Source organism: Hemiscyllium ocellatum, chromosome 11, assembly GCF_020745735.1.
Source record: "Hemiscyllium ocellatum isolate sHemOce1 chromosome 11, sHemOce1.pat.X.cur, whole genome shotgun sequence".
Taxonomy (NCBI): domain Eukaryota; kingdom Metazoa; phylum Chordata; class Chondrichthyes; order Orectolobiformes; family Hemiscylliidae; genus Hemiscyllium; species Hemiscyllium ocellatum.
In genome coordinates, this window is record NC_083411.1 from 42760029 (window position 1) to 42776500 (window position 16472).

Here is a 16472-nt window from a genome sequence, read left to right on the forward strand (position 1 = left end):
ACATTCCCACTTAGCGACTAGTTAGGATATGAAATGCACTGCTGAGAAATATGGTGGCGATTGGTTCAATTGAAGCATTCAAGAGGACACTGGATGGTTATCTTCATCAAAATAATGTCCAAGGGCATGAAGAAAAAGCAGGAAATTGCCACGAGCTAATCATGCTCATTTAATGAGCTAGTGTGGGCATGATTGGCTGAAAGGTGTCTTCCTGCGCCATAAACCTTTCATAATTTGTTAGGGAACGTACAAGTGTTTTTGTGGTCACAGATGTAATTCCAGAATGGTGAGTTGAATGGCTGCAGAGCACTTGGAGATGGGAAAATGAGGCGCTTGGTACCTTTGGTACCAATGACATCACCTCGAAAGAAAAATGAGAATCTATAGAAGAAATAGTCAGGCCTATGGAAGTAATGCTTTTCAGTTTATCCTTGGTGTCACACCTTAGGCTAGGAGGTCAATGCAGAGGAATGGCTGAAGAGATGGTGCAAGAGCGACAGCTTACGCTTCCTGGAACACAGGGATCAGTTGTGCTGAAGGCTGGATAGATTGTATCAATATCTTGACAGGGTGATTTGATAGTTTAACCTGGGGTAAGCACCAGAAGGGAAATAGCGTGCAAGAGTACAGTTTCCATACTGTAGATAATCTAATCTAAAATCTAAAATAGAGTACAGGAAAAACAGGGAAATGGGTCTAGTTAAATTGCTCCTGCGGAGGGCTGACAAGGACTTGATGGGTTGTAGAGCCTCTCACTTTGCTGGAATCAATCCCGAAACAGGAATGTCGCTGATGGATTTTCATAAGAATAACTGGGTACACTGGAGGCCAGGGACACAATATGATCAATGTATCTGACTTTCTCTTTAGACACAGCATAGTTGGATTCAGTATGATGGACCAACAGGAAAAGAGACAGACCATTCTTGTTACTTGGTGTGTGTGTGTGTGTGTGTGTGCGCGTATAAAACAGTGTACTTGTGTGTTGTGTCTGTGTAATTTGTGTGTATCACTGCATGTGCATGCATGCATGTATGTATGTCTCCATGTGTGTCTTCACCCTGTCTGACTGTATGTATTTGTGTAGCAAATTGCTTCAGCAATAAATTCACTGGCATTGATTTAAACCTCATGGATATCCCGATGACGGATGATTCTATATGTGAGCCAGTAAAAAATATTAAATACAAGAAATGTGAGTGGAAAGATGGCACGGGATATCCTGTCAATCTGTTTTGCTCTGTCCAAAAACCTCTGTCGGATGGACTCTGTGTCTCTGGGTGGGGGAGGTTGAGAGTTGAATGGGCTGGTCCCGTCCAGCTCCACATTGTCCTTCATTGGCACACAATGCCCCAGGCCATAGCCACGGAAGTAGAAACGGCTGTCCCTCTGCTGGTCCTCTTCCTGCTATTTGGAAACAAAGCAAGAAACCTGCATCAGGAGACTGACTGTGATTCATTTGTCATTGCTCTGTATCAAACAAAGAGTAGGAACTTAGTTCCAGTTATATGCTCTTTCACTGGAATGGACATTCAGTCCTATGTTAGTCATGTCTTTTTCTTTCTATACTGGTTATCCATCTCTCTTTAGAATGGACACAATCCCAGTTTTGTCTTCTCTCTATCTTGGGTGGGTTTCTCACTCTGAATTTAACCTCTCTCTCTTTGTCTCTCTCTCCCTCTCTCTGTTCACTTGATCCTGACTTTGTCCTGTCTCTGTCTCTCTCTAATATGATTGTTCCATTCTGATTTTGTTCTCACACCCTCTCTCTCTATGCTGGTCATTCAGTGCTGGCATTATCTTCTCTCTCGTTCTTTCGGTCTATGAATCAGTCCTGACTTTGTCCTCTCGCTCTCTCTGGGCTCATCACTCAGTCCTGAGTTTGTCCTCTCTCTCTCTCTCTCTCTCTCTATGAACTCATCACTCAGTCCTGACTTTGTCCTCTCTCTCTCTCTGGGCTCATCACTCAGTCCTGACTTTGTCTACTCTCTTTCTCTGAGCTCATCACTCAGTCCTGACTTTGTCCACTCTCTCTCTCTGAACTCATCACTCAGTCCTGACTTTGTCCTCTCTCTCTATGAACTCATCACTCAATCCTGACTTTGTCCTCTCTCTCTCTCTCTCTCTGGGCTCATCACTCAGTCTTGACTTTGTCCTCTCCCTCTCTGGGCTCATGGCTCAGCCTGACCTTATCCTCTCCCTCTCTCTTTAAACTGGTCATACCATCCTGTTCTTGTCCTCTATCTCTGATGAGCTCACAATGTCTTGTTTTGGCTTTCTTTCACCCCATCCCCAAATGTTCATGGTGCAAGAATTGCTCTTGAAGTTGTTAACTGAAACTAAGGAAATATGACAATGTTACAGCAAGTCTGCCATTATTTGCAGGCATAGAACGAATAATGTAGGAGAGTTATCTCAACTCAAAATGTTAGCTTGCTCTCTCTCCATGGATGCTGCCTGGCTTGCTATGATTTCTAGCGTTTTTTTTATGTTCACTTTTAGAACTAATAATGCCTAGTTCAAATCCTTCCCTAGCCTGTTCAATACAGTGAGTTGGGCTATTTCCTAAGATGGTATGCTTTCAATTTCATAGCATGCACAACATGCAAAATATGATCCAGGAGGTCCTCCCGAAAGTCATGGTTCACAGACGCATGTCACAGACGCAACACCATGAGTTTACCCTGAAGCCTAGGTTGCAGAACTGAGTCAGAGTCCCAAAGGTTGGCTCCCTGCTCCTCAGACCATACTCAGGCCCCAGCGAATCACCACTTTCGGTTCGGTGAACCAGTCCCTGCCGTAGACGCAGCCCAGCGGAAACAAAAGCAGAGAAAGTGGCAATGAAAAGAACCAAATGGGACAATGCAAATTAGGCTGTACATTTCCACCCAAACAAGGTGTGGATTTCAATGAAGCACAGCTCATTGAACACCGTTAAGTGAACTGCCCCTTAATCTGAAACACTAAAAGAGAGACATTTGCATGTATCTTGTTTGATTCTTTTATGTGTTCAACTTGCTGAGTCCAGGCTACATGGGAGCATACAATTTGAGTAGAGTATATCTTGGTGAACTGCTACTGAATCCTTTGGTCACTTTCAGACACCACACAAGAAGAAGTTCATGGCCCGGCATTGTGCAGAATTTCATCAATAACAGCCAGATTCTGCTGAAAATATTATGGCGTTTGAAAGAGACAAGCTATTAATGATGTCAACATTGGCCAAATTGCAGCTGCTTTGCACTGCTCTGGCATTACCGTCAGATTAAAAAAGAAACTATCTTGTGTTGCACTTCATAGTGATTTTCAAGAAATTACAGCTTTTTTACATTACATATGAACTAATTGTGCCTTAGAAAGATAAATCTAGTAACTAACAGAACAAGTATTTTTAACTGGTTGAAAGTGAAAAGCTATAATGGCGGAATCACAATTCTCCATCTTTTAACCTGCTTTATTCCACCAGAGTACAGTGGAAGCTGAGACACTGGGACACATTTAAGGAGAAGATAGATTCTTACTTAGTAATGGGTTAAAGGAATTGGCAGAAAAGTGAAGTTGAGGCTGAGATGAAATCAGCCGTGATCATATTAAATGGTGGAACAGGCTCGAGGGGCTGAATTGCTTAATCCTGCTCCAGGTTCCTATGTTCTTATATTATAAATTCAGCTCCAATTACAGTGCAACATCGTCACAAAGGATCATTGACAGATATTGTGATGAGTAAATTGTCCTGTTTGCAGCAAGTTGTATTTAGCACCATGACTGATGGGTCCAAATAAGGATCATTTAGTTGGACTGAATACTATCTTACGGGCAGCACTGATGGATTATGGGTTAATTCAGTAGTACAGACTTCTAAAATTAAAATGTTACCACTAATAACAATGACTTATGATTAGAACACCTTAAGCATGTCCCAGTCTTTCACAACCTAACCAAACAAAGTTTAACACCAGGCCAAATAACACAATGGTAAGTGAGGTGACCAAAAACTAGATTTTAAGGACCTTCTTAAAGTAGGAGAGTGAAAGTAGACAGATTAAGAGGTTTCCGTTCCAGAGCTTAGGACCCAGAAAACTGAAACGACAGTTAAAATCAGGAATGCCTGAGAGACTAAATATGGAAGACTACAAATTTCTCAGAGGGCTATGGGGCTAGAGGAGATAGAGGGATTGGAAAGTACGATGAGAATTTTAAAGGAAAGCAATACCCTATATTTTCACAGAGCTGTTGCAAGCCACCCAATAAGACAGGCTAAGGAGAGGGCCTGAGGAACAGTCAAAAAATTGGAGAAAGATAGAGGACATCAGGAGATTCTGAAACTCAGGAGCAAGAAAACCAACTTTCGAAGGGAAGCTACAAAAGGAGTGTACTGGAGTGGGAAGCATAGGAACTTATGAATTCCTGCCATGTTACTCTTCGTTTTGTGTAGAATTACGTAATATTTCCAGCAGTGCACCTTGCACTCAATTGGTCTGTGCTGGTATTTATGCCGCACAAGAGCTTCCACCCACTCCATTTCATTACACCCAACCGAAATATCCATCCCATCCTTTCGGCTTTTATATGATGGGCCAAATGGCCTCACTCTGCACGGTAACACTTTGTGATTCTGTGATTCCTGAAAAGCATCAAAGCTATTTCCCCGATGTCTCAATGTGATGAAAAATTCCACATTTTAGCCACTCTGGTCATAGAGTCACAGAGATGTACAGCAGGGAAACAGACCCTTCGGTCCAACCTAATATTCCAGATATCCCAGTCCAATCTCGTCCCACCTGCCAGCACCCGGCCCATATCCCTCCAAACTCTTCCTATTCATTTACCCATCCAGATGCCTTTTAGATTTTTGCAGCTGTATCAGCCTCCAACACTTCCTCTGACAGCTCATTCCATACACGTACCACCCTCTGTGTGAAATAGTTGTCCTTTAGGTCCCTTTTATATCTTCTCCCTCTCACCCTAAACCTACGTGCTCTAGTTCTGGACTCCCCCACCCCAGGGAAATGGCTATTTGTCCTAAACATGCCCCTCATGACTTTATAAACCTCGGTGAGGTCTCCCCTCAGCCTCCGATGCTCCAGGGAAACCAGGCCCAGCCAATTCAACCTCTCCCTTTCACTCAAATCCTCCAAACCTGACAACATCCTTATAAATCTTTTCTGAACCATTTCAAGTTTCACAACATCCTTTTGATAGGAAGGAGACCAGAATTGCATGCAATATTCCAAAAGTGGCCTAACCAATACATAGCTGCAACATGTCCTCCCAACTCCTATACTCAATACTCTGACCAGTAAAGGAAAGCATACCAAACACCTCCTTCATTATCCTATCTACCTGCGGCTCTACTTTCAAGGAGCTATGAACCTGCACTCCAAGGTGAACAGGGATCTCCTGGCCTTCTTATTCGAGTTAGGTGCTGACTGTTTCATGCTTACAACCATTCACTTGGACTGTCACAACAGAAACCACTTTCTCTACCGCTATGCTACACAAAAAAAATCCCTTTTCAAAACCTTGGTTAGGTCACCTCCCAGACTAAGAAGTGTGGTCTAACCAAGGTTTAAATCTCTATTTTTGAATTTTATTCCTTTTAACCATGAATAGCCTGACTTGATGTTTTGATGGTCTTGCTAACCTGAGTCACTTTTACTCTGGAAGGTCAGTCATTGAGCTTGATAAAATTCTACAGATCAGAATCATCAAAGGACTTGGGGATACTGGTGCTGAAATATAACAGTTTTGATTTAATTCAATCTGAAGGGCTTGAATGGCCTGCTCATCTAGTTAATGATTTGAGTATCTTGACCACTCTGCTCCACTAACCCACCATGGATTTTATGATTGTAGCAGACTGACTTTTGACTTACAATCTGTCTTCGCCTCTGCTTTTTCCGAAGCCGCATGAATTCCTTGTGCTGTCGGGATACAAAATTGACCGCTGCATATTCAAGTAGTGCGGCAAAGACATATAGGAGGCAGACAGCCATCCAAATATCGATGGCTTTAACATAGGAGACCTGTCAGAATAAAGACTGGGATTACTCACAGCCAACAACTGCTTCTGAAGAGAAAGCACTGAACAGCTAAACCAGTGCTGAGTGCAACAGGGTCAGCAAACATGTTCGGAAGATTTCTGATGTAGTTATTCACCAGGATGTGTACTGAACACACTTCATTTTGTTTGTATTCATGAATATTTTCCTGAATGAAAGAATCAACTCTCCCCAGGAGACAATCTCATTATGTGGAACGTCAAACCATTCGGTTGGAATGGCCATTCTGTAGATGTGTGCTCAGACAATGTAATTCATCATTAACTATGCCATTTATCCGCCCCCCCCACCCCCCCCCCCTCCACTACCAGGCGTGGGGACTGGGAAACCCAAGTGGGGTCACAAGCTGAAACTTTCACATTACAAGCTCTGAGGCAGCAATGGTTGATTCCTCCAAAAGGAGAACAAATCCAACCAGGCCAATTACCACCCCATCAATGTACTCTTGATCATCAATAAAATGATGGAAGGGGTCAGCAAGTCTTACTTAGTAATAATCAGTTCAGCAATCTTCAGCTTACGCTGCCCCAGAACCACCAGACCCCTGACCTCACTGCAGTCTTTGTTCAAGAATGGACAAAAGAGCTGAACTTCAGAAAGTGAGGTGAGAGTGACAGCCCTTGACATTATTGCCACATTTGACCAAATATAGCACAAGAAGCTGTGGTAAAATTGAGGTTGATAGAAAGTAGGGAAATTCTGTCCGGCTATACTTGGAGCCACACTTGGAAGTCAGTCAACTCAGCCTCAGGGCATCTCTGCAGACACTCCTCAGGATCATCACCGAAGCAAACCATCTTTGGCCTAGAAGTGCAATGGAATACTCCTCACTTCCCTGAATGAGTGCAGCTTGAGCTATATGCAAGAAGCCTGACACTTAAGTAGCTGCTTGATTTGGCACCACATCCATCACCTTCAACACTTACTCCCTCCATAATCAATGCCCAGTAGCAGCAGAGTGTATTATCTACAAGTTGCACTGCACCAACTCACCAAGGTTCCTCAGACAACCATTTCCATCTAGAACACCACCACCTGAAGGTTCTGCTCCAAACCACTCATCATTTTGACTTGGGAAACTGTTCCTTCACTGTGGCTGAGTCAAAACCTGGAATTTCCTCCCAAACAGTATTGTGGGTCTACCTGTAGCACATTGACTGCAGCGGTTCAAGAAGGCAGCTCACCACCACCTTCGCAAGGACAGCTAGGAATGGATAGAAAATCCTGGCCTAGTGAGTAAAGAGCATGTTGCATGAATTAATGAAAAGTCACTAAAATCCAAATGGCAGCAATTCTCTTGCCATTGTCCCTTGAAATTTTTTCCCCTTCCCCTTTCTTGAAAGACAGATTGGCAAAGGCATTCCCAAGATTATTCAAACAGTCAACATTAAACATAGTTTATGGTTGTGCTGAAAAAAGTGGAATACTTGCACTTCTACAGCACTCTTTGTGACCTTGGGGTGCTCCAAAGTATCCCATAACCAATGGAGTGTTTTTGAAATGTAATCATTCTTGTAACACATTAAACTTAGGAACAAATTGGGGAACAGCAAAATCCCAAACCAAGAAGCTGAATGATAAATGCAGCTGGTAGATTTCACCAGTGTGCTATAGGTGTCTGGCCCTGTACTGACCTTTGGGAGTGAAGCTCTGGAACCTGAGCTCTGTGTCGTCATGGTGAGGACTGTGGTGATCCCAAGACCAACCCGTGCTGGTGCAGCATCCATGTTGATCCAGAAAGAGACCCAGGATAGGATGACAATGAGGAGACTGGGTATGTACATCTGGATGAGGTAATAACCCATCTGCCTCTCCAAGTGGAACTTGACCTCAATGCAGGTGAACGTGCCTATATTGCAAAAGAAACAGACACATTGAGGGTTGAAGTATTTTCAAAGGTGAGGTAAACAGATTTTTAATCAATAAAGAAATCAGGGTCTATCAGGAAAAGGTAATTGAGGATTATCAGATGATCCATGATCTCAGTGAATGGCAAAGCTGACTTAATGGGCTGAATGGCCTGTTTCTCCTTCTCCATCTTATGGTGTCAGGTAACACCCCTCAATACTAATATGGTCCAGTTCACAGCTACCCTGCTAGATTGTTAATCTCTGGTGTAGGTCAGTGATGATTACTAGAGATAAGTTACTATCCCCTCAAAACACCTCACCATCGCAGCCATATTGCCCAGATTTTGTCTGCATTTTAAGTGTTTGCAATGGTTCCATAAAAAGCATGGGCAGCACAGTGGCACAGTGGTTAGCACTGCTGCCTCACAGCGCCAGAGACCCGGGTTCAATTCCCGCCTCAGGCGACTGACTGTGTGGAGTTTGCATGTTCTCCCCGTGTCTGCGTGGGTTTCCTCCGGGTGCTCTGGTTTCCTCCCACAATCCAAAGATGTGCGGGTCAGGTGAATTGGCCATGCTAAATTGCCCCTAGTGTTAGGTAAGGGGTAAAGGTAGGGGTATGGGTGGGTTACGCTTCGGCGGGTCGGTGTGGACTAGTTGGGCCGAAGGGCCTGTTTCCACACTGTAAGTAATCTAATCTAAGCATCAAACTATCATTCTGTGGAATCAGACATGGTATCAAGCACAAGTCATCAAGCAGCTAAAGTACGCAACCTGTCCCGGTTCAAGTTCACCTGAGAACCAATTTCTGAGAGTACAAGAAATGTCAGTCATCTGAAAATCCTTTACTTTGTAAAACCCTTACTTTAAAATTCCAAAGCCATCTAAGAAATTGCAGGCCTGCCACACGGAACAGTGGAGATCATAACTCAGGGACGGAGATAATGGCACAACAAACATTGTTTTAACTGGCAATTTATGAGCCGGCACTCTCAATGAACCAGCAAAAGTGATATTCCTGAAATACCAGATGTTTACTTTACCATCACGATCTGCACAATGTCCAAGTAGTCAGTTGAGGACACGAGTGAGATGGCTTTTTGTCAATAAGTTTTATTTAAGGCAAATTTGCATTATGATTTAAGTGATTTATGTTGTAATTAAAGTATAACAGTAATGTGCATACTCCATGCATTATATTTCTATTATTTAGTGTGTGTTTCTACATTGATTATGTGGAGTCCTTGATCAAGCAGAATATTTGATCACCTGGTAAACTCCTAGTCTCATACGTGCCAGTTAATAAAATGTTTGTTGTACATTCTGTAAAATTATAACTGTCCACTTGTATGTAACTTTTGTGTGTATCAATATGTGTGAGAAAATGGGTAAATGAGATAATAAATTGAATTTTCAGTAGGTGTGAGAAGACATTAGCTACTTTTGTTTTAAACAAATGCTTGCTGCTAATAAAGATATTCAATTGTGATCCCTGCTCCAAGGCAAGAAAAGATGAACCTCTGTCATGGAAAGCGTACTGATCATGGATTATAAGAGGAACACATTCTTTCTGCCAAAGTTTTGGAATTGCATGGGACAGGCTAAACGAAGCAAAGCTCTTTGCTTGAGTCCAGTATCAGCCCTACGTAAGGTGGGGAACCATCTTTTCAACTGTGCTCAGTTTAGCAGAATTACATTTTACCTTGCTCAAAAACTGCATGAATCCATGTAAGATTCTGTAAATCTGTTTTTTAAGCTCAGAATCAGTCTGCCCATTGTGGCACAGATAGTCTCACACAGGGCACCTCACACCCTCAATACATTATCTGGGCCGACATGACACCAATTGTTAAAGTTTACTTGAGAATATAACTTCTAAAAAGAAGTTTTGCGATTTACATATGAAATTCACCACAGACAATGCCTCTCTGTGGTGAATATCAGTTTCAGGGCCATGATCTGCTCACCTGTGTTGTAGTACTTGGTGCAATATCCCAGGTCTTTCTCATCATTCAGGATAAACTGTGGCAGTGTTAAACCCTCCGCTACCTGGACTGACTCCTTCCCCAGCCACTGGAATATCAAATCATTCATTGTGTAACCAACTGGAGCCAGAAAGACAGAAAAAGAAAGTGAGAGAGAGAGAGAGAGAGAGTGAATAAAATGCCAGGTGCAACTGCCTGGTCAAAATATGATAAAATGAGTGGCAGAGGGGCTATAAGAGGAGGAATTGTACATTTTATAGCTTAGATCCATGCAGAGATGACAGTAGTTCCTAGATATGCAGAAACTTCTATTTACACGTTTTATACAATTCTTTAAAATAGCTGCAGCATCATTCCAGCTCAGCTTCTCGTGGGTTCTATAATACCTGTTTACTTTGGTTGGAGTCAACACCTTGGCTTAACCGATCCAGCAGAGTGAGCGTAGGGATTAGTTATCAAACTCACATTATGAAGCAGAGAACAATTGAACCATATTGAGGATTGTCAGCCAGGATGTGGAGTACTCACAGCTTTCTAATTGCATGGCACATGTCTGGACATCCATGGGGAAATTCTTCAAGTCCATGGGGCATGAGAGGATTAATGTGAGCCTGCAAGGCAACAGAAAATATGTCACTGCATCAGAACGTTTGGGTTCTTGTTATGTTAGCATCACTGAGTTCTCGGGTTAATAAATAAGGACAAAGCAAATGTTGTGGAGACAGAACCATTTTGGTACTGGGGGTCAAAGGTCAGGGGATAGAATGTTGGATTGCCTTCAGTCTCCGTAGAAAGGCTTGTAAGATACAAGAACATGTTCAAACAGAAAGAAGTTGCTTTACTTACACTTTTCATAGCCTAAGGATATCCAAAAGCACTGTATAATCAAAGTATTGTTTCAAATGTAGTCGTAGAGTCATAGAGACATAGAGATGTACAGCATTGAAACAGACCCTTCGGTCCAACCCGTCCATACCGACCCGATATCCCAACCCAATCTAGTCCCACCTGCCAGCACCCGGCCCATATCCCTCCAAACCTTTTTTATTCATATACCCATCCAGATGCCTTTTAAATGTTGTTATTGTACCAGCCTCCACCACTTCCTCTGGCAGCTCATTCCATACACGTATCATAGTCACTGCTGTAATGAAAGAAGTATGGCAATTGATTGTTGTTACTGTGCCACCATAGTCATACAAGATCATAAGACTGCTGTCTCACTGGAGAGAAACAACTGGTGGTGACTTAAGCTGAGGGCCATCATACCACAGGTGAGGGGAGAGGTTGAGAAGGACAGCCCTTCATGGTGACCTCAGTCGAAGATGGGAATTGAACCCATCTTTTTTGGTATCATGCTGCTTTGTGAACGACCATCCAGCCAAATGTGTTAAGCTGCCCCCTGCACTTGATTCAAACAGTGGCAACTTCTACAAACAACAATGAGCAGTTAAACTGGTTTAGGTATACAGGTTAATAAACAAATATCGACTCAGGAGGACGGGGTGAACTCCCTTGCCACAGGATCCTTAATATCAACCTGAGAGGACCAATGGGACCTGGATTTGATATCTCAATGAGAAACCAGCAGTTACGACATTGCAGTGCTCCATCAGTCATGACATGCCCAGCATGCAGAGCAGCATTCCATCAGCAGTGTACTGGGAATGTCAGTGATGTTGATCAGTCTAAGTCCCTGGCATGGGCCATAAGCCCATGTCCAGAGGTGATAGTAGTGAGGCGTAGGAGGCATAAACCTGTTTTGCAAAGACCTCTCAAATACTTGAACCTCAAAAAGACTAATTTAATACAAACTGGTAGCCGATGGAAGAGCCACATGTTAATTGGTCTCTTAGACTGGCAGCAGAGCACCTTCAATACATTAGCACCAACGCCTTGCATGAATAAACTACAGCCAAAAACTGAGAAATAGAATGCTTTATTGATCGATACATAATGAAATGTTTCTGAAAGGGTTAATGTTGGAGATTGCATTAAGCTTCAACCAATCTGATGGTTTCATAGGAGTTTAGGTGGGGAAAAACTTGAACGTTTTTGTATCTTCAAGAGGAAACACAGTTACCCTAGATCTCCTCATAGCCTTTGTATCAGTATTTATAATGTCAATAACTGACTATCTTGCAGTAAACTACTTCTTGCTCAGGACAAGGAATACCCCTCAGGCGGTTGACACATGACAGAGCACGAAAAGAGGAAAGAATCTAGAGCATAAGAAATATGTTCCAAGTGACTGAGAAGAATCAATGGCCAACTTGCCAAAATAGGCTCAAGCAAAGTCAACAAGGCCAAAAACAGATTGAGAATGAGCTACCATTTACTGACATTGTTAAAGAATGGCCAGACCTGCTGTCCATTGAGCTGGCTGAGACCATAGACTTTGTATATCAATAGCATTTTATAATTATAGACAGCTTACTAATTATTCCAGTTTTCCTTCAGGAAGAGGTCCTGGAAATGATACACTGGGATACTTCGAGTTTGATATCTCAGTGAGAAACCAGCAGTTACGACATTGCAATGTTCCATCAGTTATGACATGCCCATCAGCAGTGCAGCATTCCATCAGAATTGTACAGGGAGTGTCAGTGATGTTGATCAGTCTAAGTCCCTGGCCCACCGTCAGGGCTCATCCTAACTCATTGTGAAATCTGCAGCTTTCAGAACTATAAAACAGTCCTATCATTAGTGAAGAAAACCTAGGTGACAGAAAGCAGCAAAGAAGATGGAAATGATGAGAAATACAATGAGCAGTAAAATCCACTGGAGCTCATTGATCAATCTTTAACTGAAATGTTCTAGCGCCAACACAGCACCTGGTGAACAATGTATAAAAGGAGATTCAAATTTGATGTCATACAATAAACCAGCAAAGAGGAACATTTCAGATCTACATCTTCCAAGGAAGACTTATCAGTCACAGTGACAGCGCTAAATCAGCAGCAATCCTCAGGTAGTAAGGCTAAGGCTGTGAATGTGTTGGGTTCACAAGTAGGTCAGCCTCATGAAGACATTCACCTTAAATAACAAGTTGAAGTAAAGAGCTTACACACTTCATGACAGATGTAACAGCAGATTAAGACTCCATGGGAGCCAACACTGAGGTGGGACAAGCAATGCCCACTAATTCAGAACGTGTTCAAGAAAAAATTGCTTGACCCAGAAATCTGGGACACTGCAAAAAAGAAAATATCTGTTTCAACAGAGTCATGAAATTCATGAGATTAAAGGTCTTCCAGTTGATAGAATGAGGCAATTAATTGATTCAGTAGGGAACAGTTCCACTGTGAGAGAAATTGAGGTGATTCAGAGACCTTATCAAGAAGGATAACCTTGGTGAAGGACATCCAAAATATAAATTGTCCTCCAAGGCAGAGCAACTTTACAGATCAATTCTAGGATCAAGCAAAGTCGAAAGTTGTCAAGCAAAAGATCTTCCAAGTCTGAAGAGAACACATTCTGGAAGAATAGTGAAACCTCCAGAGCACTTGAATATGACAAGTCAGAACCTTGGGAAATTGATTAGTGGTAAATACAATTGTACACATGTATGTATTATATTAACTCTGGGACAAAGCTTAGGGTGAGGTGTTGTATAATGACTTCAGAAGGGTTAATGCTAGAGGCTGCATTAAGCCCCACCAATCTGAGGATGGCAAAAGGAATTAGGTGGTGGAATGGAATGTAAAACAGCCCTGAATTCAAAAAAAGGACAGACCTTAGGTCTCCTCACAGTCTTAATAACAATGTCTAACTTACTCATGCCATTTGCACCTGATTGCTATCATGCAATAAGCTACAAGCTGCTAGTTTAGAAAGAAAAATAGGGGAAAAATGAAACAAGTTGTTAGCTGTTGTTAGCACAGCACCTATAGTACTTGATGACAGCAGGTCAGAGGCTCAATGTGTTATTAATGGGTGACAAGTTCTAGTCACCTGGCACAGTTTGTGCTGAACATTTATATCTCTGAGGCATGCATGCTTTGTTAGATATTAACCTCCCTTTGCAGGGACTTCATGAGTATAGCCCAGGGGTGGGGAACCTACGGCCTTAAGGCAAAATGCGGTCTTCTAGGCCTTTTGAATGAATCCAAATTTTGCAACATTCACGAGAAATGCTTTCTTGCTTTTCAACAATTTATTGCTGCGAATCTACATTCTCCTACTTAACCAAAATCAAGATGCCCTTAAGGTCACAAATGATGGATACCCAGCCAGAGGATCTGCTGAAACTGCAGACCTCCATGCTGCAACCAAATATTCAAATGCTTTCCTACAAAAAGCAGTCACAACAAAGTCATTAAAAGGTTAGTTAACTTTAGAATTAACATTTAATTTTTTTTTAGTTAATTAGTACATAGTAGTTAGATTTTTACAAAATAATGTGAATTTTGAAGAATATTAAATTGAAGTTTCTTGGATGTGGCCTTATTAGATTACAACTAACATAATGCGGCCTTCCAACGTGAAAAGGTTCCCCACCTCTGGTATAGCATTTAAATGGCATAGATGTAAATATTAAGAAGTCAGTCTCTATCATAATCCAGATTTTTATGGGATCATGTTTCCAGTGCTTCATGGTGCCAAAAGCTTAATTAAAATCAGTGAGAATTGCATTTACACTTTAGAATCTTCAGGGAATTGTGCAACATCTTTCACACATGATTAATTACTCAGAGGTACAGTCACACTCATTAGTCAGATCATTACAAGAGCAATTAGTGGCACAGCAATCTCATAAACTGACCAGTGTCCTTAGGGAAGTGTACTAATTCAGGCACCACATCGCTCAGATCAACATGGGATATCTAGCGTTCACTTAAACTTAGAAATTGGGCATCAATTTAAAATCACACCATGAGGACAGGAGCTTGAACAGTGCAGTGTCAACCCGGTATGTCACAAATTAGATACAGAATAATGCTGTCTCTGTACTGACCCCATCAAACACTTCCAGAACAGAAATTGCACAGGGTTAGATACAGAATAAAGCTCATTCTTACTGTCCAATCAAAGTACTCCCAGGACAGATACAGTACGGGGTGAGGTATAGAGTAGAGGTCACACTACACTTCCATGACAGGGACAGCACAGGCCAGATGCAAAGTAATGTTCCCTGTATGTTGTCCCCATCAAACACTCCCAGGACAGGTACAGCACTGTCCCCATCAAACAATCCCAGGCATATTGTGTACAGTTTTGGTCATCCTGTTTGAGGAAAGACATAGTTAAACTAGAAAGAGTGCAAAGACGATTTATGAGGATGTTGCCAGGACTAGTAGGCCTGAGTTATAGGGAGAGGTTGGCCAGGATAGGACTTTACTCCTTGGAACAGAGAAGAATGAGGGGTGACCTTATTGATGTTTGCAAAATCATGAGGGGCATTGATAGGATGAATGCACATTGTCTTTTTCCCAGGGATGGGCTAAAGGTGAGAGGGGAAAGATTTAAGAAGGACCTAAAGGGCAACTTCTTCACTCAGAGAGTGGTGCGTAATTGTAATGGACTGCCAAAGAAAGTGTTTGAGGCAAGTACAATAGCAACATTTAAAAATATTTGCACAGGTACATGAATAGGAAGGGTTTCGAGGGACATGGACCAAATGCGGGCACTTGGGACTAGCTGAGTGGGCACCATGGTCAGCATGGACAATTTGGGCTGAAAGCCCTGTTTCCATGCGTATTACTTTATGATTCTGGATGTCTCTACGACAATTACTCTATGGGATTAGATACAGAGTAAAGCTCCCTCGGCATTGTCTGCCTCAAACACTCCCAGTTGAGTAACTGCAAGGTGTTAGATACAGAGTAAAGCTCCACAAATATTGTCCCCTCAAACGTGCCCAGGACAGTTACTGTAAAGAGTTAGATGCAGAGTAGCACTTTCACCATTAAGCACTCCCAGGACTGATACAACATGGGGTTAGGTACAAACTAAAGCTCTCGCTGCTCTTTTTCTCTTTTAAATGGCAAGTAAAGCTACCTTATAAACTGAAAGCAAAGCTCCTTTTAAACCGAACCCCTCAAACACTTCCAGAAAGGGTACAGTATGTGGTCAGCGACAAGCTTCCTCTATTCTTTTAAACTGAAAGCTACCTCTACACAGTCCTCATCAAACACTCCCAGGACAGGTACAACATTGGTTTAGATACAGGGTAGAGCTTTCTCTACTCTTTTAAACAGAAAGTTGCTTTTGTCCTTTTAACCTAAAAATAAAGCTCCCCCTATACTTTTAATCTGAAAGTAAACGAAAAGCAAAACTCCCAAAAAAAAACTGTGCCGATCAAACAATCCCAAGATAGTGCAGTTTATCTGGACTTTAGCAAAGCTTTTGACAAGGTACCACATGGGAGACATGAGAAGGTTAAAGCACATGAAATTGAAAGAAACTTGTTGAGATGGATCAAAAATTGGCTTAGGAATCGGATGCATGGGGTAGTGGTGGAAGTCAGTTGAAGTGACTGGAGGCCAGTGTCCAGCGGTGTAACTTCCCCCCCCCCCCCACCCCCCCTCCACATGCCCCTGAAAGGCTCAGTCCTGGGACACACTGTTTGTTATACA

At 42.3% G+C, this 16472-nt stretch overlaps 1 protein-coding gene across 1 annotated transcript in view; it reads right to left on the reverse strand.

The window, feature by feature from the left end:
• Positions 1 to 1122: 1122 nt before the first annotated feature.
• glra4a (glycine receptor, alpha 4a) overlaps positions 1123 to 16472 on the reverse strand; it is a 55950-nt gene continuing 40600 nt past the window's right edge. The window contains exons 8-12 of the mRNA XM_060832339.1: positions 10423 to 10505; positions 9877 to 10014; positions 7697 to 7911; positions 5877 to 6026; positions 1123 to 1407 (exon numbers count right to left, since the gene is read on the reverse strand). Of these exons, the coding sequence (XP_060688322.1) occupies positions 1123 to 1407; positions 5877 to 6026; positions 7697 to 7911; positions 9877 to 10014; positions 10423 to 10505 (871 nt within the window). The remainder of the gene's footprint in view (positions 1408 to 5876; positions 6027 to 7696; positions 7912 to 9876; positions 10015 to 10422; positions 10506 to 16472) is intronic.